Source organism: Vidua chalybeata, chromosome 2, assembly GCF_026979565.1.
Source record: "Vidua chalybeata isolate OUT-0048 chromosome 2, bVidCha1 merged haplotype, whole genome shotgun sequence".
Lineage (NCBI taxonomy): Eukaryota > Metazoa > Chordata > Aves > Passeriformes > Viduidae > Vidua > Vidua chalybeata.
This window is the reverse complement of record NC_071531.1, coordinates 6853355-6874829: the sequence shown is the minus strand read 5'-3', so window position 1 is coordinate 6874829 and position 21475 is coordinate 6853355. Positions and strand designations below refer to the sequence as shown.

General features: G+C 44.9%; 2 protein-coding genes across 2 annotated transcripts in view; one reads left to right on the top strand and one right to left on the bottom strand.

The window, feature by feature from the left end:
* Nucleotides 1-2354: 2354 nt before the first annotated feature.
* On the bottom strand, nucleotides 2355-5189 carry LOC128782588 (uncharacterized). Its single transcript, XM_053932997.1, has 2 exons — nucleotides 2887-5189; nucleotides 2355-2621 (listed from the first exon to the last, which is right to left on the bottom strand). The coding sequence occupies exons 1-2, from the start codon at nucleotides 5187-5189 to the stop codon at nucleotides 2597-2599; spliced, it is 2328 nt and encodes a 775-aa protein (XP_053788972.1). The 3' UTR covers nucleotides 2355-2596.
* A 15323-nt stretch (nucleotides 5190-20512) lies between these two features.
* LOC128784299 (amine oxidase [flavin-containing] A-like) overlaps nucleotides 20513-21475 on the top strand; it is a 34136-nt gene continuing 33173 nt past the window's right edge. The window contains exon 1 of the mRNA XM_053935771.1: nucleotides 20513-20580. Coding sequence (XP_053791746.1) covers nucleotides 20535-20580 — 46 coding nt within the window. The 5' untranslated portion in view covers nucleotides 20513-20534. The remainder of the gene's footprint in view (nucleotides 20581-21475) is intronic.

Genomic DNA, 21475 nt, shown 5'->3' with positions numbered 1-21475 from the left:
AATGCTTACCAGGTATTCCAGGATTTTGAGGTTTTCTATATTTATGCCACTATAGCTATAATCCTATACAACTGAAAACATCCTTTCTTTTCTCTTTCACAGGTGCTTAAAGATACCTGCTGCCTTCTGGAAAGAATTGCTGCTAGTCAGTCAGAAAACACATTTGTTAACTACCTAAATATTCTGTTTGTTAATGCATTAGTTTATTTTTAATAGATTTTTCCTTTTCTGAATTAGCATTTTCATTTTAAAGGCTTTGCCAGCTTCTGGTGTAATGGATTGTGGAAGTAGCCTTAGCACGTGAACTGTGTTTATGCTAAATTCCTGGTGAGCAGAGGCTGAGGTGTGCTTGAGCCTTAAGGATTCTGTGTGCTTACGTGTGTACACATGTATATGAATTAAAAAAGTAAATTACATGCACACAATTCCTTTGTTAAAGGATTTGGGAATGAGAAGGAGTTTTTGGCTGCAGTCATCACTGTCAAGAGCTCATTGCACATCCTCCTGTCTGAGAGATTTTTGTGCTGTAATTTTAGCAGGTTGATGGCAACCATCAAAATGCAGGTCAAGCTAGGAGCATGAGAGCTGGATCACCACCTGAGCTGTCCACATGTCTCAAACTAAAATCCGGATGATCTGTCTTCATTTAGACAAACCTAGTGATGGGCTGAGGAGGAAATTTTCCAGAGGGAACAAATACCGTCAGCACATCTGTCTTGGGGGTGGTGGAATGGGAAATTTTTCTCTTGGGATCTCAACAATTCCCTTTGCAAGTCTCAGCTACGCCAAAGAAGCACTGAAGTGCATAAAAACATAAGTAGGAGCTGTGATCCTGTCTCTTGTGCTCATGCATCTCATCATTCTACATTCTGCAGTGAACCTGGGGACAGCAGCCCTGTGTGCTGTGCAGGAACTCATCTGGTTCATGCCATTTCCTGCCCAGTTACAGTTTTCTTGAAAGCAAATATTTATTTTTTCTGTATTTTTTGTGTGTTTATATTGCCTACCACTGCCACACATTTACCTTGAAATGCAATTTAAGCAGAATTAATTCTGCCAGTGAAATACACCTCACTCCATGCACTGTACTGACAGCTTAAATTTCTTCTCATTAGATGAATCAGGAGAGCTGCATTGTGCTCAGAGCCACTCCCTGCTTACTTGGCCTGACAATAAGGGATGCTTTTGGTTATAGGTGTCCTAGAAATGAATTAGTAATGTATTTTCATGTACAGGAGGCTAAAGCCATGCAAGCAGAGGATCCAGCTTTCTCTCCAGGCTTGGAGAGGAAGACCCTGGAAGCCATCAAGTCCTGTAGGTCAGCACCTGCCCTGTTAGAAAGGAACAACTCTGTCACATTTGCCTGCAACCTGCTTTGCTTGCCCTTGGCTACTACACTGTAGCTTTTTTTTTTTTCCCAGCAGAGGGAAAACTCCATGAAAACAAACAAACAAACAACCAAGCAGATAATCCATATGTTTTACTGCATACGTATCTAAATTACATGGCGTAACACATGAACAGATATTTTTCTTCTGTGGAAAATAAGATAAAAAGATCTAGCAGAGTCTTGATAGAAGAATATTTAATAAATGGGATTATTTTCCATCAGATTTGTCACTAAGAGATCTGGATGTGATCAGCACACCTCAGGCATACAAGGACTTTGAGGAAGTGGCAAACATACACTAGAAAAGAAGAGCTATTAAAATTACAAGCAAGTGTCACAAGCTGGTGGTTTAAATAGTGTCCTGGTTCAGGGCAAGTCTGGGGAAAGATTTCCCCCCCCCACAAAAGGGTTCCTTTAGGAAAGCAGATTCAATTGGCCCCTCCCCCCAGCCGGTTCGGGAAAAAATACCTCTGGAGGAAAAAAGTGGAAAAAACCTGTTTATTAAACAGGAGAACTTAAACAATATTAAACAGTAAGACTTCTTGCCACTCCAAGAGAGACAAATTCAGAGCAAATCCCCCCTGGGCTGCAGCTCAGCTCACTCAGTCTCTGACCAGTCCCTCCAGCGCTGGCAATGCCGCGGCCCAGGCCCGGCCCGCTGGGCCACAGATGTGAGCTGCTGACGCTCTTCTGGTGTTCAGTCCAGAGCAGGTCCAGAGAAAGGGAAAAAAACACAGTCCAGGGAACTTCTCTGCCTCAGCTAGCTAAAACTAACTAGAAAAAACAAAGGAGAGCTCTGTCTCGCTGTCCGTCTGTCCGCAGACAACACCGTCCCGGAGCAGGAATGTGGAGGAGGGAGTGAGTTTTTTGAAAACAAACTCTGAGCTTCTTCCCTCCTCCTTTCACTCTTGGAACAAGACTTAAAGGTGTAGAACTTATTATTCAAAATAAACAGGGCAGACGATTGGGGATAAAGGCATCATACAGCCACCCTAGGACATTCCACCCCTTATCCCCATATCGTCAGCTTACTACTAAAACTAATATATATATTCAAACCCTATAAATAGATACATTATACATCTAATATACAACTATACACAGACAATGGCAGCAGTATTCAGCAAACAGTGATATTTATACATAGTTCTCACCCAACAATCAGATCTCCCTGAGGTACACATCGTGTTCTTCCATCTCTCTGCATTACCCACCATGTACAACCTGGTCCCTGAGCAAAGACAATCCCACGAATGCGTTTGTCCGTACTTGAGGCAGAATTGATCCACACTGTCTTTCCTAACAAGCCTCTAACATGGACTACTGGGACTTTGTCTCCATCTACTATATGCAAAAGCTGAGACTGGGCAGGGCCCCATCGACTGGTAGAGCCTCGGGTGTTAACTAACCAGGTGGCTTTTGCCAGATTCTGTTCCCAATTCTTGAGAGATCCCCCACCCAATGCTTTCAGTGTGGTTTTCAACAATCCATTGTACCTCTCTACTTTTCCTGCAGCTGGTGCATGGTAGGGAATATGGTACACCCACTCAATACCATGTTCCCTAGCCCAAGTGTTGATAAGGCTGTTCTTGAAATGAGTTCCATTGTCGGACTCAATCCTCTCAGGGGTACCATGCCTCCAAAGAATTTGCTTTTCAAGGCCTAGGATGGTGTTACGGGCCATAGCATGAGGCACAGGATAGGTTTCCAACCATCCTGTGGTGGCTTCTACCATTGTGAGCACATAACGCTTGCCGTGGCGTGTCTGGGGCAGTGTGATGTAGTCAATCTGCCCGGCCTCCCCATATCTGTACTTGGACCACCGCCCACCGTACCACAGGGGCTTTACCCGCTTGGCCTGTTTGATGGCAGCACATGTCTCACAGTCGTGGATTACCTGAGATATACTGTCCATGGTTAGATCCACCCCTCGATCTCGTGCCCACTTAAAAGTGGCATCTCTACCCTGATGGCCTGAGGCATCATGGGCCCATCGTGCCAAGAACAATTCCCCTTTGTGTTGCCAATCCAAGTCTATCTTTGATACCCCTATCTTTGAAGCCCGATCTACTTGCTGGTTGTTTTGGTGTTCCTCATTGGCTCTGCTCTTGGGGACATGGGCATCTACATGACAAACTTTCACAGGTAGCTTCTCTACCCTGGTAGCAATGTTTTTCCACTCATCAGCAGCCCAAATTGGTTTTCCTCTACGCTGCCAATTAGCTTTTTTCCACCTCTCCAGCCACCCCCACAGAGCATTGGCTACCATCCATGAATCAGTGTAGAGGTAGAGTTTTGGCCACTTCTCCCTTTCAGCAATGTCCAGGGCCAGTTGAACCGCTTTGAGTTCAGCAAATTGACTCGATCCACCTTCCCCTTCAGTAGCTTCCGCAACTCGTCGTGTGGGACTCCATACGGCTGCTTTCCACTTCCGTTTCATTCCTACAATGCGGCAAGAGCCATCAGTGAAAAGAGCATAGTGTGTTTCTTCTGCTGGCAGTTGGTTATATGGTGGCGCTTCTTCAGCATGTGCCACTTCCTCCTCTTCATCTTCAAGACTAAAGTTTTCACCTTCAGGCCAGTTTGTAATTATCTCCAAAATCCCAGGGCGATTCAATTTTCCAATCCGGGCGCACTGCGTAATAAGGGCAATCCACTTGCTCCATGTGGCACTGGTGGCATGGTGGGTGGAGGGAATCTTTGCTTTGAACATCCACCCCAGCACCGGTAGTCGGGGTGCCAAGTGAAGTTGTGCTTCTCTACCGATCACCTCCGAGGCGGCTTGAACTCCTTCATAGGCTGCTAAAATTTCCTTCTCTGTTGGAGTATAGTTGGCTTCAGACCCCCTATAGCTTCGACTCCAAAATCCTAGCGGTCGGCCTCGAGTCTCACCAGGCACCTTCTGCCAAAGGCTCCAGGACAAACCATGGTTCCCGGCTGCAGAGTAAAGCACATTCTTCACATCTGGTCCTGTCCTGACTGGGCCAAGGGCTACTGCATGGGCAATCTCCTGCTTGATCTGGGTGAAGGCTTGTTGCTGCTCAGGGCCCCAGTGGAAATCATTCTTCTTGCGAGTGACCAGGTAGAGAGGGCTCACGATCTGGCTATACTCAGGAATGTGCATTCTCCAAAAACCTATGGCGCCTAAGAAAGCTTGTGTTTCCTTCTTGCTGGTTGGTGGAGACATCGCTGTGATCTTGTTAATGATATCTGTAGGAATCTGACGCCGTCCATCTTGCCACTTCACTCCCAGGAACTGGATCTCTCGAGCAGGTCCCTTGACCTTGCTCTTCTTGATGGCAAAACCAGCTTTCAGGAGAATCTGGATGATTCTCTCTCCTTTCTCAAATACCTCTGCTGCTGTCTTCCCCCACACAATGATGTCATCAATGTACTGCAGGTGTTCTGGAGCCTCACCCTTTTCCAGTGCAACCTGGATCAGTCCATGGCAGATGGTGGGGCTGTGTTTCCACCCCTGGGGCAGTCGGTTCCAGGTGTACTGCACGCCCCTCCAGGTGAAAGCAAACTGAGGCCTGCATTCTGCTGCCAGAGGAATGGAGAAAAACGCATTGGCAATATCAATAGTGGCATACCACTTTGCTGCCTTGGACTCCAGCTCGTACTGGAGTTCCAGCATGTCCGGCACAGCAGCGCTCAGCGGTGGAGTCACCTCATTTAGGGCACGGTAGTCCACTGTCAATCTCCATTCTCCTTCGGATTTACGCACAGGCCAGATGGGGCTGTTGAAGGGTGAATGGGTTTTGCTGACCACCCCTTGGCTCTCCAACTCATGGATCATTTTGTGGATGGGGATCACGGCATCTCGATTCGTTCGGTACTGCCGGCGATGCACTGTTGAGGTGGCAATTGGTACTCGCTGCTCTTCTACCTTCAAAAGTCTTACTGCAGATGGGTTTTCCGATAGTCCAGGTAAGCTGTTCAATTGCTTGATGCCCTCTGTCTCTACAGCTGCTATCCCAAATGCCCACCTGAGTCCCTTTGGGTCTTTGAAATACCCACTTCGGAGGAAGTCTATGCCTAAAATACATGGGGCCTCTGGGCCAGTTACAATAGACTGTTTCTTCCACTCATTTCCAGTCAGGCTGATCTCAGCTTCCACTGAAGTAAAGTCCTGTGATCCCCCTGTCACACCAGCAATAGAAACAGGTTCTGTCCCCACATAGTTTGATGGGATTAATGTGCACTGCGCACCAGTGTCGACTAAAGCTTTATATTCTTGTGGTTCTGATGTGCCAGGCCAACGAATCCACACCGTCCAAAAAATACGGTTTTCCCTAGCCTCTACCTGGCTAGAGGCAGGGCCCCTCTAAGCCTGGTTATCCTTCTTTCCTGGGGCATATGTCTTGGAGGTTCCTTCAAGGGGATCGAAAATATCGTCATCATCATCATATATGGCAGTTTGGTTATGGGTCACTGGAGCTGCTTCCCTTTTGGTGAAAATTCCTCTCAGAGTCTTGCTTCCCTTCAATTCACGCACCCGCTGTGCCAGATCAGCAGTAGGTTTCGCATCCCATTTCTTCATATTTTCTCCACAATCGCGCAGGAAGAACCACAGCTCAGCTCGTGAGGTGTACCTTCTCTCCCCATCTGAGGGACGTCTGCATTGGGTACCAGGACCTCTGATCTGTACTGCAGAAATTTTAAGAAGGTCCTTTTTAATCTCCTCCCTGAATCTCTTAAGATTCTCCTCTATCTTGTTCTCTATCTTTTTTTCTAGTTTCTGCAGTTGTGTTTCTACTGCTGCAATTCTCATGTGTGTTGGGCCATGTACAGCATCTGCATATGCTCGGAGCTTCTTTGTCATATCGAGCACAGTCTCCTCACCGTCATCTTGCTTCATTATTGCTACAGCAGAAGCATATTCATCTGGCCCAAGTCTTACAAGTTTTCGCCACATCACAGATGTACATGGTACCAAGTCTGGATTTACAGTATCTACATCATCCGAGAAGACAATCTCTACCACTGCCATTTCCCTCAAGCGTTGAATTCCTTGCTCTATAGTCTTCCACTGGGTTTGCTGCATATAAAGATCATCTGCACACAGGTATCTTTGTGCTACACTGTCCAGAACCCGTGCCCAGAGGCTGCGAGGATTAGCCCCCCTCATCATTCCTTGATCAATGGCAGGATCCTGTGACAGGGATCCCAAATGTCTCGCTTCGCTACCATCCAGAATTGTAGCCTCCCCTGCAGCATCCCAAAGACGGACCAACCAACTAATTATAGACTCATCAGGTCGTCGAGTGTAATCCTTCCTTAGGCCACGAAGGTCCTTCAGGGAATAGGACTCAGTAGTGGCTTCTGATCCTGCATCAGTTGCCTTAACTTCGGCTTTTGTGTCAGTAATTAGCTTTGAGGGTCCTTCTCCTGGATCATCATGGCACTTCTCTTTCAGGTATTTCCCTACCTCATCTGGGTTCTGAATTTGTTCACTTGGAAAATCCCACTCTACAGGGTCAGAAAATTCCTTCAGGGTCTGGCCTATTTTCTCCCATTCTCCACACCACTTAGGATTTTCCACATCCGGATGAGGGATTTCATCAGTCCCTCTGGATATTTCAGCCTTCACTCTAGAGAAACTGCAGGCTGTATAAAGAAAGTTTCCCAGGGAGTTTCCCAGAATAAATACCAGAAAGAGGGTCTCTTTAACATTCAGGGGAGACTGAACATTCTCAAAAAATGACATGACAGATTCAAAAGAGAAGAAGGAAAGGAGGGGTTGGAAAACCTCATCCTCTGCTCCTCCTCTAACAAACCAGGTGCAATTACTAATAAACTCCCAGAACATCCTACTGGAACTAGGATGCAGGGTAGGGTGAAAAAACCATAAAGCATACATATTTTGAACAGAATCCAGTATCTTTACAAGCGCCTTATAAATCACTATTGCCAAGGCCAGCACAATAGCTATTTTAATCTGTGCTCTTCTACTGTAAAAACCGCCTGTAAGGGACAATCCTAGTGACCAGAAAAGCACTAAAACCTCAAAAAGGCCTAGTGACCAGAACCACATGAAGGCCTCCACCCCAAGAGATATTATGGATGTAAGCAACATGGCTACTGGGTGCTTTAACCCACTACAAAACAAACACAACCAGCATGCAATCAGTAGAGGAATAAAGGTTTTTTCCACTTTCTCGAGCCCCGGTAGCTGGGCGCCAAATAATGTATTTGTCCTGGTTCAGGGCAAGTCTGGGGAAAGAATTCCCCCCCCCCCCCCACAAAAGGGTTCCTTTAGGAAAGCAGATTCAATTGGCCCCTCCCCCAGCCGGTTCGGGAAAAAATACCTCTGGAGGAAAAAAGTGGAAAAAACCTGTTTATTAAACAAGAGAACTTAGACAATATTAAACAATAAGACTTCTTGCCACTCTAAGAGAGACAAATTCAGAGCAAATCCCCCCCGGGCTGCAGCTCAGCTCACTCAGTCTCTGACCAGTCCCTCCGGCGCTGGCAATGCCGCGGCCCAGGCCCGGCCCGCTGGGCCACAGATGTGAGCTGCTGATGCTCTTCTGGTGTTCAGTCCAGAGCAGGTCCAGAGAAAGGGAAAAAAACACAGTCCAGGGAACTTCTCTGCCTCAGCTAGCTAAAACTAACTAGAAAAAACAAAGGAGAGCTCTGTCTCGCTGTCCGTCTGTCCGCAGACAACACCGTCCCGGAGCAGGAATGTGGAGGAGGGAGTGAGTTTTTTGAAAACAAACTCTGAGCTTCTTCCCTCCTCCTCTCACTCTTGGAACAAGACTTAAAGGTGTAGAACTTATTATTCAACATAAACAGGGCAGACGATTGGGGATAAAGGCATCATACAGCCACCCTAGGACAAATAGGCATAGAAAAAAACATAGAAAACATATAACAAAGTGTTCTGGGAGTGGTTCACACTAATACCCATGTCCTAGCCCACAAACACACAGGAATTGTATACCTAATACTTTATTGCACCTTTGTTTATTCATTCTCTTTTCAGAAATCTCCTGATGGTAGTTATTCTCTCTCCACATAAATGTTTTCTCAGGAAAAAAAATATATCTAGGTATTGTTTCTTTAGAAATGTATTTGAAAGCCACTCAAATTGCAGAAGAGGTAAAATTCTCCTTTTAAAGAACTCCACGATTCATCACTGTGTAAACTTCAACACCTGCAAACACAAAATGTCCTGCAGGTAAAAGGTTCAGGCAGATATGAAATCTCACACATAGGAGGCTCACACAGTTCAAAAAGTGTACTTTCACACTGGAGAACAATCAGAATGAATTGTTTATTGCCGTAGGTACTTTCTGATAGCTCTATGATGTTCAAGATAATAAAATTCAGACCTGCCAGAAGTCAAAATCCAAAGAGCACCAAATAAGGCATTTGCTTACTTAAGTTCTGTACAGTTGAAGGCACAGAAATAATCTTTACACTGAGGCATTGCATCAGGCAAGGCAAGCACCTCCAATTGTTAGAGGCTGGGGAAGCTACAAGAACTTGTCTCAGGTGGCTCTGTCATGTAGAAAATAGGGAAAGTCCAGAAAGAGAAGTCAGAGTACAGAAAGATATGAAGTGGGAGTTCTTGCTGGTGGTGCTTTCACCTCGTGTCTTGGCTGAACACTTCAGCCTGTGCTGCATCCCCCAGACTGTGCAGCAGGTGGAGGAGTCACAAGCTTCCTCAGGAGGGGCAGAAAGCAGCTCTTGGACACAGTTTTCCTCCGGATTCTTTTGAGTGCAAGGCAGACACACAAGAAAAGGAGCTGTGAATCACTCCTCTCAGCCAGGTGCCTCCACTCCCAAACCCCGGGGTAGAAATGGCGTCACCCTGGACTGGCTGCTGTCCCCTGTCCCTGCTGCCTCCGTGGCACTGGCTGCCCAGACTGGTGGGCAGAGGGGTTTCCTGGGAGAGTAGCCCTGGTGGACACCGCTGATGCCTGTCCTGACTGCATCAGGCGCCTTCAGTCCTGTCAGCACAAAGTAAATGTACACTCCCATGTGTGTTTTCTCCCTCAGTCCTCTTCTCACAGGTGTAAGGTGAGGTTTGAACTCATAGTGACACCTGTGGCTCATAACACTGCTCACAAGACTGAGAATCACCTTTACAGTTCTTTCAGAAATATCTCAAAAGAATTAGGAAAATTGCAGTGATCACCCTGTCTCTTAAATGACTCATTAGGAGGAGAGAAACAGGCAATGTATTTTTCTAATGACTCAGGAGCACAAGGTCCCTGTAAACCTGCCTGCTGCTGCTTCCCACTCTCCCAGCTTCATGAGCTGGCAACAGCAAGGACTTTGCCACCCTGTTTGGGCACCTGTGCTGGCACCAGGAGTGCAGCCCTGTCCTGGAGTGTGTGCCAAAGGCAGAGCACAAACACAGCTGCCTCCCTCTGCTGCAAATCTCACTTACGTGTGTGCTGGGGATTTTGGCTGGAGATGAATCACCGAGGCAAGGAGCAGCAGCTCAGTCTGAGAGCAGCTCTCTGGCTCTCCCTTCCGCTGCCCTGGCACTACAAATTCAACTTTGATTGCTTTGCTCTGCTTGTATTGGGGATAACCCTTTGGGGTCCTGCAGGCTCACCCTGCCTGCTTTCTGCAGGTGAATGCTGCATCCACATTTATTAATCAAGAAATTATGTGTAGGCAGGGATTTCCATTTCCCTTCTGGGACTGTATGGATTTTTTTTTTTTTTTTTTTTTTTTTTTTTTTTTTTTTTGGTGTAAGCTGGTGACTACTGCTAAACAGAGCTCTGAGAAACTGCATAGGGTGGTGCTGATGAATTTCATCACAGAGTACACTCAGTTGTTTTTATTTTGCAGGAAGCACATTGACAGACTTGATCAGAGATTATTTTTGGTTTCAGGGAGTTCTTAAATGGAGATGCATATTGGAAAATGCAGGTGAACCCAATGGGAAGAAATTATGATGTCCAACATCAGTTCAGAAGGCTGAATGATTTCTTTATTATAACTATGCTATAATACATTAATATACTGCATAAAGGAAGATACTAAAACTACATACCTATTTTCTCTAACTACCATATCTAACTCACAACTTGTGACCCTGTTCTCGAGAGTCCGCACACAGGTGGATCTGATTGGCCATCAGGCCCAAACAATCCTCACCAGAATCCAATCAAGCAATCACCCCAGGTAAACAATTCTCTAAGCACATTCCACATGAGAAAAACAAGGAGCAGAAATAGAAATTGTTTTCTCTTTCTTTCTCTCTGTGCACCTCTATGAAAAATCCTGAGAGAGAGAGAGAAATGTGCTGCCACAGATGCAGATTAAGACATTGTTTTCTCTGAAGCAGTCAAAAAGTTTAATACGTTACTCAGTTGCATAAAGCAGAAGTAATCAATATTCTTTTAGAGAATGTTTGATATCACCAGATAAGCAATAGTCACTACCATAAATACTGCTGAGACAGTATAGTTACACCAGAGGTCAATGAATTTACTAACAATTCTCATGGATTTATTTACAGTTCCTAATTACAATATCTGCTTATTCGTTGCTCTGGCCAATTTCTAATAATTAATTATCCAAATTTGAGTGATTGTGTGAGGAAAAAGGATGCAAATCCCTCTAAGTCAGTTTTAGGAATGAGCACAATGTTGGGATCTCAGATCCTCTGTTTGGGTTTGCAAAAAGAAAAACAAGCAATTAACATTATTTACTTATTACAAGAATGTGATTCCTTGGGTAACACCAGAAAACATCCTGCATCTACAGGGTAACATTCAGTGAAGGACTTTAAAGAAAAGAAGAAATGGCACCTTGGAAATTACTTTTCTGTTATTCTCAGCTCATCTACCTGGCAGAGGTAGGGAATTGTGTCTGTGTGACTGATTTCTGCCTGGTGGAACTCAGGGCTGGGGTTGCTGCAGGGAGAGGAGGGCTGGCAGAAAGGGTTGTTCAGCTCCCAAACCCCTGCACTAAATTTGCTTCTCAGGAGGAGTTCTGAGGGTTTTAGGAGTCCAGTGAAGCAGTCAATTATCTAGGAGAGAGATGAAATTGTACTCATGGCTTCAGTCCACCACAACCTGTACAGGATTTTCAGTGGAGAAAAACCTTTATTTCTTTTTGGATGGTTCTGTAGGTTCCCAGTGCTGTTTTACCTGATAGACAGTGAGAGGGAATGTCAAATTTCTCTGATCTAGTTATAGCAAAGCTTTTTGATGTTTTGTTTTGTTTGCTTGTTTTTGTTATTGGCTGGAGTTTGATGTCTGTAAGTGGATTATTTATTCCTGCTAGTGTTTCTACCACGCTTTTTTGCTCTCCCAGACCAAATCTTCTTTGCTATTTTGATGTCTACACTAATGATCTCCACTCATCTCCCCATATGCCTGTAATGGCAGCTCTGCTTCTAAAATCCCATCCAAGCTGCAGCCAGGCTTTGTGATGTGTAACAAATCCTTGTTCTCCAAAGGCACTATTATGTTCAGATTGTTGTTATCTCTTATACAAGCTTTGATCTAACCTCAAATGATACCAGCAATCCATGAGCTATATCCAAGCCACCCTTTTATGGAGCTGGCAATTAAGGGGACATTTAGTTAATGCCACTGAAAGTTCATTTTAAAACCTGATGCATATTTTTTTTTTTTTTATAGTGGTGGTGAAGGGCACAGAGAAAACTTGATAGCACCAATGACACTGCAGAGTACAAATCTGCTTCAAGTGCTTCAAACAACATGGGCAAAGTTCAAGCCTTCACATAAAGTCCCATTCACTGGCTGGGTCACTCATTGTGCAACACCAACCCTTCCCTCCAAAGGTCACAGGGGGTCCAAACCTGAAAAGAGAGTCTGGGCAAATCAGCAGGAGCTGCTAAACTAGGAATGGAACTAAGTCAATTTAACATGCCCTCATAAAGAGCAGGAGGTAAGTCTGGTACACAGGGACAGTCAGAGACCTGAAATGTGCAGGTGGAGTGTTAAACCCATGCCCTGCTGAGGGGCTGAGCCCAGGAGAGGTGACACAGAAATTTCTCCTAATTCCCAGAGCTCAGGCAGCTCTGCCATGGCTGCTCCTTGCTGTCACCTGTGCCTCTTCCTGGGTTCTTTACATGACTTTTGGACAAAAATCTTGCAGACATCTGCTGGCAGCTATTTGGACAGCATTGAAAGCACCATGTGTCCTGCCCAGCAAGGTCTTCCTCCCCCATCAAGATGGGATGAAGGAGTTCCAGAGGTTTGAGGAGTGCCTGGAGCCCTTCTTCCAGACCTCCCTTGCAGGATCTCCCCTACTGACATTATATTGGATCTGAAAGTGTCAGTCAAACAAAAGTTCCAGAAAGATTTATTTAATTTAAGCTTGATGAAAACATCTCAGGGCTTCTTTAACTTGAAAGCAAATACATACATATATATATTTTTTTAAATCCTTATTACTGCAGTCAGTGACTACATTTTATTCCATAGTTATTACAATAAACTCCTTTCAAAGACAAATGAGTCATGAAGATAAATTAGAGAGAAAGGGAAAGACTTCATGTCTGTCTTGACATTGTCATTTGAACTAATGCACATAATTAAAGACAAAAAAAATAGAGAGCTAAAGAGATTAAAAACAAGTTACCAGCATAATCTTTTCTGTCACACATACTAACTTTAACTTGAATTACCTCTATTTATTTTGTTAACAGGAGATGTATCAGCAGCTTATGTTTCTTTCACATCTTCTGAAAAAAATACCCACTCCCACACAGAGGAATTGTACATTTGTAAAGGCAACAACTGTATTTTGTGATCATTTTGCCTTCAGAAGATGTTTGTCAAGAGGTAGTCTGAAATCTGTTGTTGCCACTGTAATGGAACTCGACTAGCTGTGAAATTGTACAGACATCTAAAAATCATTGTTTTCTCTCAGAGGTGCTGTGTGTGGGGGAAGGCTGAGTCTGGAGAAAAAATGGGCTTGTTGCACTTCACCTGCTACTTCCTGGAGCATTGTGTTCGTGTCTTCTAACACCAGGAACAAAACTCTCCTCACTCTGAACCAAACAGCTTCTCTGCATGAGACCTGCCTGGGCACACCTGGCTTCTGGTACCTGCAAACTTGTGCTGTATTTCAGCCACTGATGAAGCCTGCCTAATGCTCATCAGTAGGATGCTCAAAATTTGAAGAAAAATGAAACATTTTCTTAATTTAAAAGTATTTTACAATTCTGAGACATACAAACAGGAGTGTCTGATGCTGTTAAAAGATCAACAAGTGTTTTAGTCAGACTGCACAACTATGCAGAGGAGTTACTTTAAAAATTTGAATGAGGTAATTCAGTCTCCTTCTCAAACTATCTTCTGAATTTTTGTACCCCATATGCCTAATTCTGTGGTATTACACAATGAAATAAAGTGTTGGAAATATTTTGCAAAATGAAATTATTGATGCTATCCTAGAAAAGACAGAAAACATTTACCTAATTCTTTGGTGGCTAAAAAGAACTTCAAATTTTATTCCACATTTCTGTGGAGCCAAAATATCTTTTGGCATCTTGAGGCAGTGAAATTTCATCCAGTGAGTACATAACAAGTATCTCTGGGGTAACAGAAAGTTTCACTGCATGTAGCTGAGGGTACTGCTCTTGAGGGAGCAAGTCTCAAGCTTGTGTTTTGTTTTTTCTGTTCCCAGGTGTAAAGGAGCACTTTGAAATTTGAATTAATGCTTTAAACATATTCTATTAGGTTTACCTAGGGCCACTGAAGTCATAGTAGCTGTCCTTTTCTTCATAGCTTTAAGAAAACTCCTGACATGCAGTTGCCTGTTTTCTCCACTGCAGAATCACAGAATGGGTCAGGCTGGAGGGGACCACTGTGGGTCATCTGGTCCCACCTCCCTGCTCAAGCAGGGTCATCCCACAGCATATAGCAAGGATTGTGTCTAAAGGGTTTTGGAATATCTCCAGTGAGGGAGACTCCAACCCTTCTCTGGACAATCAGTTCCTGTGCTCGGTCTCTGGACAGGAAAGAAATTCTTCCTCATGTTCAGGTGAGACTTCTTTCATTTTCTTCATTGCCTCCTGTCCTTGGCACCACCAAGAAGAGCCTGGATCTGTCTTCATGGTACCCCCCCTTGCAATATTTCTATCCCTACTTAAAGTTCCCAGGCCCTCAAATGCAGTGCAGTCACATAATGATGCCTTCTGCATCCAGAGCCGTGGAGGAACTGAGAGCTTTGGAGCTGTGTAGGGGATGGAGTGGATAAGGAGGTCCTGCATCAATCAGGGAGTGAAGAGCAGGAGCCTTGCCACTGCTGGGGGCTGACTCAGAGCATCCCACTCCCCTCATCCCCTTCCATGTCCCACTGCCACTGTCTTGCACTCGGGCACTGCATCAGGAGATTTGTGGGATGCTCTGTAAATGAGCGAGAGGGAAACACGAGTCAAGGAGAGGGTGGACAGTGAATTTTTGTTGTCTGTGTTTATGTATCAGAAGATTCCTGGTTGTGATTATAAGGCAAAATGAACTAAGCAAATGCTAATAGCCATGACTGATGATCATTTGCTTCAAGGTGCTTATTCATTGATTAGAGTTCAGCAGAGTGCCTGAAAAAGAGCTGGTCAGGAAGCATGAGATCACTAGCACTGTTGAAAACATGCCAGTAAAAATGAACACTGATGAATAAATACTCCACAGCCATCTTTGTGCACAAACCCATTTTTTGTACCAGTGAAGACTGTTCTGCAACATCAGACTGGTGATGGTTTTCAGATGGTTTTGAATACACATCTAAGGAAGAAAATTATCTTGAAAAACTAAAAATATACATCCTGGTCTATAAAAACAACGATTAATACTCAACAATACCATCCACATTTTACCAATTTGATTCTAACCAATTTTTGCCAACATGTTGAACAATCTGTTTGTGAATCCTCAGCTGGGACCATTGCAGTGGATCTAGATAACTCTGTATTTAGGGGACCAGAGAGAGGTGAAGGGATTGTAGGAATATTCCCTAAGGGACTCACTGAGGGCATGGTATCATGATGCTTTACTTTCAAGACCTACTCTGCAGTGCCATGGTTTTAATGCTTCTTGAAATGCCTCCAACAGGAGAAGTTGGAACAGGGCCAGCAAGCACAGCCTGGAGCCACAGGCAATGCCAGCACAATATAAGGAAAAAAGAATTCACTCTGAGGGTAGTCAGACCCTGAAGCCCACAGAGCTCAGGGTTTTTCCATCCTTCAGTGCATTCAACCTACACAAGCCCTGGATCTGCTTTGGGCAGAAGGCTGGGTTGCCCCTTCCTTGCTGCTAGTGAATACACATTTTCTCATCTTCCTCTTGCACAAAACCCTTTGAGACAATGATCTGCTGCTATTTGTTCGGAATTTGTTTAAGAGGAAAATACTCTAAAGCCTGGAACATTTTATGGAACTTTGTTTTTCCTACTTATGCTGTGCAACACTGTCCAAATGCCATGTGCTACATGGTATTTCATGATCTCTGTTACTGATAAAGGCCTTGGGCAAGGAGAGGAGAAGGGGAAGGGGAAGTAAACCACTATCTATAAACGTCCTTAGCCATATAAATTACCTATTGACCCTAAATTTAGCCTAAGATAGTCTAAGGTACTGTTCCAAAATAGAAAACAGGTCTTAGAAAATACAGTATCCCCTGCAGCTGAGTTCTGAAGTTGCTCCCCACCACATGTCCTGTTACCCCACAAAAGGGCTGCAAACAGAGCTACTGAGTCTGATGTCTGGGAGAGTTTATTTTTCACATTTTTCCACATTTCAGCTTGATGCAACCCACACTGCTAACCCTGTAATTACCAGAATTAAAATGTGTGTGAATGCAAATTTCTTTGATTTAGGCTTTGCAAAAGGCTCTGGTGCTCCCTGGAAAGCTCATCTTTGTGTGTGCAGAGTAGAGTGCTAATCAACACACATGATGAGTTAATGGCAAGAATTTCAGCTGACAGTAACACTAAAGATGACAGGTTTTAGGGTACTTTAGAAGAGCTTTGTTGGTATCATTAAGACACAAGAATTGCATGACTGAGGTGGCTAAGTGGTGGTAATTATGACCCTGGTAATGGCAATCAGTCTTCCAGGGATAATGCACTCTTCACTTACAGCACTTAGGTTCTATTTCCTTTTCAAAATACACTCAGAAAACAAATAAATAACTAAAAAACCTGTACTATATACATTTATGTACAACAGATAATACATATTATTTTTACAAAAACAATTTATTTTAATGCTAGAGATTTTCCCTGTTTGTGTTCTAATTTTTGGATGCATTGGCAAAAGAAGTAACATTGAAATCAGAAAGGAATGCAAAATATCTCTGTCTTTCACAATTATGACTGATTTTACTCATCATTTGGGGTATTGAGCAGACACAAAATAACTGTGACTCTTGATGGCATGACCTGAGAAGTTTGACTTCCTCACATCAGTAGTTGGCAAAACTGAAAGCAAAACACTGGTAGTACAATAAAAGACTTGGTCATACCACTTACTTTTGGATACTTTTCTTCATGTTCTTTGATCAACAAATTAATCAATTTTTGCCCATTCTTGGGGCTACCCAACAATTTTTGTTGTTGCTGACACAGACATGATCTCACATGAAAGCTTTGTTCTTGATATTCCACCGTATTTCTCAGCAGCTTTCAGTGTTTTTTTCCCCAGCAAATTTGAAAGTCTATGTCTGTGACTTTCTATACCTTCACATTTATGATCATGCACATTCTGCAGGCTCAGCAAATTATTGCTACAAATCAATCACTGAGGCAGACATAAATCAACTAGAGAGAGTGCTAGGAAATGGTTTCAGCAACAGAAGCTTCCTATATTCATCCTTCAGTGTTGATCCCTTGTTTTTTATACTGCATTACACAGAGGGCCCATTGGTGAGCATTTCCTTCTTAATCAACTCTCCTTTCTGAGCAACAGCTGATTTATTTCCAAATAAAATTTTATCTGCTTGGAATTTCCTTAAGTGTGAGGTTTGGCATGATGTGGAAACCCAGGGCACCGGGAATATTTCTCTGTCTGCTCTGGGGTGTCCTGACCCCCAGGGGAGCACCAACTTTGACCCTCATTCATGGAGAAAACTTCCTAAGCCTCAAGGTAAACTAGAAACCACAAAAGTGTGAAATAGATTATAGAGATTGTAGAGAGTAGTGTAGTATGCTACATGGATGAGAAATTTAGGTTTTAGGATTTTTAGTATGTTATAGATTGATTCAAGATGGAGGGTACAGGGTGTTGTCTTGACTTCCTTTCTTCTTTCTTCTTTCTTCTTTCTTCTTTCTTCTTTCTTCTTTCTTCTTCTCCCTCTTTCTTCTTGGGTTTAGGTGGTGTCTTGTAATTGTGTAGAAAAATCCTCCCTGTGGGTCTTTAGGGGTCAGTTATTGGGTTAGAAAGGAAAATAATTTAGGTGTCACTTCTTAATTGGGTAGCTTAGTTTTTGATTAGACTTAAAAGGCCTTGTAACAAGAGATTGTTGGCCATTTTTGTGCTGTTTTTCCTGCACGCAGAGTCTGGTGCAGACAGTGTGCTGAAGTTTTGATAAGATAACAATAAACAGAAGCTGAAAACTGAAAAAGTCCAATGCATCTCTCATTCCTGACACAGAACTGCTCCAGGAGGGTCTCCCCTGCCAGGGGAACCCCCAGGGAGTTGCCCAACTTGGGGCCCGCAAACTCACAGCATCTTTTTATTTTTTGTTGATTTCTGACACATTTCAAATATTTTTTAAAGGCATGATCATCACATTTAGAAGAGGAAGATCACTCTCAATATGACACATCATCTTCTTCCTTCCCTACTTCTTGTATTTTCAGCAAGTCTATTGGGTTTATCCTGTTGTTCTCAAGCAAGGCTTCAGGGTTTATTTTTTTCCCAAATCCTAGATGCCTGCAGGTCTGTGTTGAGAGAGAATTATTCTGAGTGCTCTTATTGATGCCAAGGACTAAGCAGTCACATGGCTCTGACAGGCATCACTACCTCTGGAATCTGTCAGAGCCTGAGGTAACCCTTGGTAACCCCTCAGGAATTTTTTCAGTCTTTACTACAGTGGTTGAGCCAACAATTTGTATAATTTACACTTGGATATCATCTCTCATCTTTAGAGCTGGTCTAGGTAGAACCACTTCAGTCTCCACTGCCCTTCAACAAGACTCTTATGGCTCCTTTTAGCACTGGAGATTTGTTGGCAAGCTTATCTATCAGCAATTTATCTAGATGCACACAAGTTTCCTGCTGTTATCACAAAGGATGTTTTTGTTGCTTTCCTCCAAACTTGGCTTCTGAATTATGAGGGAGGTGCCCCTGAGGGAAGCTTTTTATTTGTCAGATTCCCTGTGACCTGCCCACTGGAGCCAGCAGAGCTGTGGGAGTGGGTGTCCTTTTCTCCCCCGAGAAACAGAGACTTTTTTCTCCATTGAACACAAAGTGGGTGTTGGTACATTAGGTTTTCTCTTTCAGAATCCATACCACTCTCACAGCCTTGGTCTCTTCCCGCTGTGCTCTCTTTACCCTGGCATGGAGCAGCAGCAATCGCAGTGATAATGAACTTCTGTGTCAGCAGATGATCTCCCAGAGCGGCAGGGATCTGCTGTTCTGCCTCGCTACAGTGTCTGCCACTTCTGTGTCTGCAGATATTGCAACACACTTACTGAGCTCCACACTTACACCTTGTAAAGTACCTGCTCTTATTGGTGACTGAGATCCATTATTCTGTCTCCCACACCGTTGCTTAGTGATTTATTGATGTTTCTGCATTCAGTCACTGCTGTCATAGAACCACAGAATGGTTTGGGTTGGAAGGGACCTTTAAAGCTCAGCCAGTCCACTCGCCCTGCAACGAGCAGGGACATTTTCAACTGGACCACGTTGCTAGGAGCAACCTGACCTTGAGTGTTTCCAGGGGTGTGTCATCCATTACATCTCTGAGCAACCTGTTACAGGGTTTCACCACCTTTACTGTGAAAAATTCTTGCTATAAAAGCAAACCTAAATCAGCTCTCTTTTAGTCTAAACCTGTTATTCCTTGTCCTGTTGTAACAGGCCCTTCTAAAAAGTCTGTCCCCATCTTTCTCATAGTCCCCTTTTAAGTACTGAAAGCCCTCAATAAGGTCTCTCCAGAGGCTTCTCTTCTCCAAGCTGAACCATCACAGCTCTTTCAGATGTTCCTCATAGGAGAGGTGCTCCAAACATTTTTGTAGCCCTCCTCTGGTTCACACCAACAGGTCTACATCTCACTCACCTGGACAATTAACAAAAACCAAAAGTCCTATATTTTCCCTATAGAAGAGAAAACCAACTCATTTCAAAGAACAGCAAATACAAAAAGTATTACAGTCTCATTGGATTCATTGGTCATACCCAGGCTTGGAATATGATTGGGCAACTCTCAGAACTTATACCGATATTTAACATGAAAGAACATTAGGATTTCCTGTAATTGTGTGGACCGTAAAGGTCTCCTGTGCTTATTTGGAAGGGAATGGACAGGCTCTCTATTTTTTCCACTCCACAGAGATGACATTTACACTTTGGCAGTAAAACCTGTACGAGCCGTAAAACGCATGGCAAGGAATATCACAACCATCACGTATTCCAGAGCAGTAATGGCAGCTAAGTTTAAACGGAATTTTGACAACCAATTATTATTTCAGGCATTGTCTTTGGGAAGATACGTCCGTGGAAAGGTTAACCCCTTGTTCCCCGGCTCATGGATCAAGTAAGACTTGACTCTAGCCGGAGGTGAGGCTTGCAGGCTGCCATAACCTCTGGCTCCATGGCTCTCCTCCTCCCCCGCAGTCACTGCGGGTCTCCAGCGCGGGGTTAAGCGAGTGCTGGCTGGTTCATACGCTGCATCCCGCACCGGGCACGCTGCCGCCCGCCTGCCTCCATCCCTGGGGCCCGGAGCCGGTGTTCCTGCTGTCCCCGGTGTTCCCGGTGCTCCCGGTGTTGCCGAGCGTCCCCCGCCCCGTCGGGCCGCACACCGAGCTGCGCGGAGGGCGTGGCCAGGCTATGCCCCTCCCCCGGATCGCATCTATTGGTGGAAGGGCCACGAGGCCACGCCCAGGGGCGGGGCCGGGGCGGGCGGGACGGAGCTGCGGGAGCGCGGGGCCGGGACGGAGCCGCGGCCGCGACCGGAGCCGGCACAGCGGGGACAGCGCCATGGCACAGAGATACGACGTGGTCGTGATCGGGGCCGGCATCTCAGGTGGGTCGGGGGGAAAGGCGCGGCCCCCGCGCACCCGCCGGCCTCCCCCGGGCATCCCGCCGGGAGCGCTCCCGGAGCGGAGCGGGGCCGGGCGGTGGCGCGGGGCTGGCGATGGAAGCGCAGGGCCCGGGCCCCGGGGGCTTCAGGTGCGCTCGGGGAGGGAGAGGGGAAATGATCCGTGTCCCTGCGTTAGGGACAAATCGCTGCTCCTTGCGTTGGGTCGCTCTTGGCGCGCGTCGGGGGCGAGGCCGGAGGAAAAGTGACTTGGCAGTGCCCACAGGTGCGGGACAAGGCAGGGATGCGGGGATGCAGGCTGGGATTGGTGCATCCCGACGAAGGTGGTGTTTGGACGTGGTTTTTTCAGGTTGCCCGTGCAGCGGTGACAGATGTTTTGTTTGGGAAAATGTTGAAGAATAAACATCTGGGAGTATCTCTAGGTTGGGTTCTCCTGCTATGAGAAGAGCTGTTCTGGAGGCAGCCTGATTTCCCAAGTGCCATGGGCTCCTCACACTTCACCAGGCAACACCTCTTCAGATCTACTTTCACACCAGCAGTTGCATCATGGCCCCTCATCCCTATGCTTAAAAAAACCCTGTTAATTAATTATTTTTCTGTTACCTACAATGAGAATGTTGCTGTGTTAGAAAAAATTAGTGTTTAGCTTGTCCCTCAGGTCATTTTTGTGTTGGCAGCTTTGGCCAGGTCTCAAGTTTTCAGGCAGTCCTTACTTCACTAATGATTCAGAAAAGGTGAGTTTTGTGACTGTGTAATATCAGTGATATTCCAGCCATTATTGGTGTGGGTAAAGTTAGGTTTTATTAGCATTGAGAAGGAGTCAGAGGCTTTCCTTTGGTGTAATCTGCAGTGAATTAATGTATAAAACAGCAAAACATAA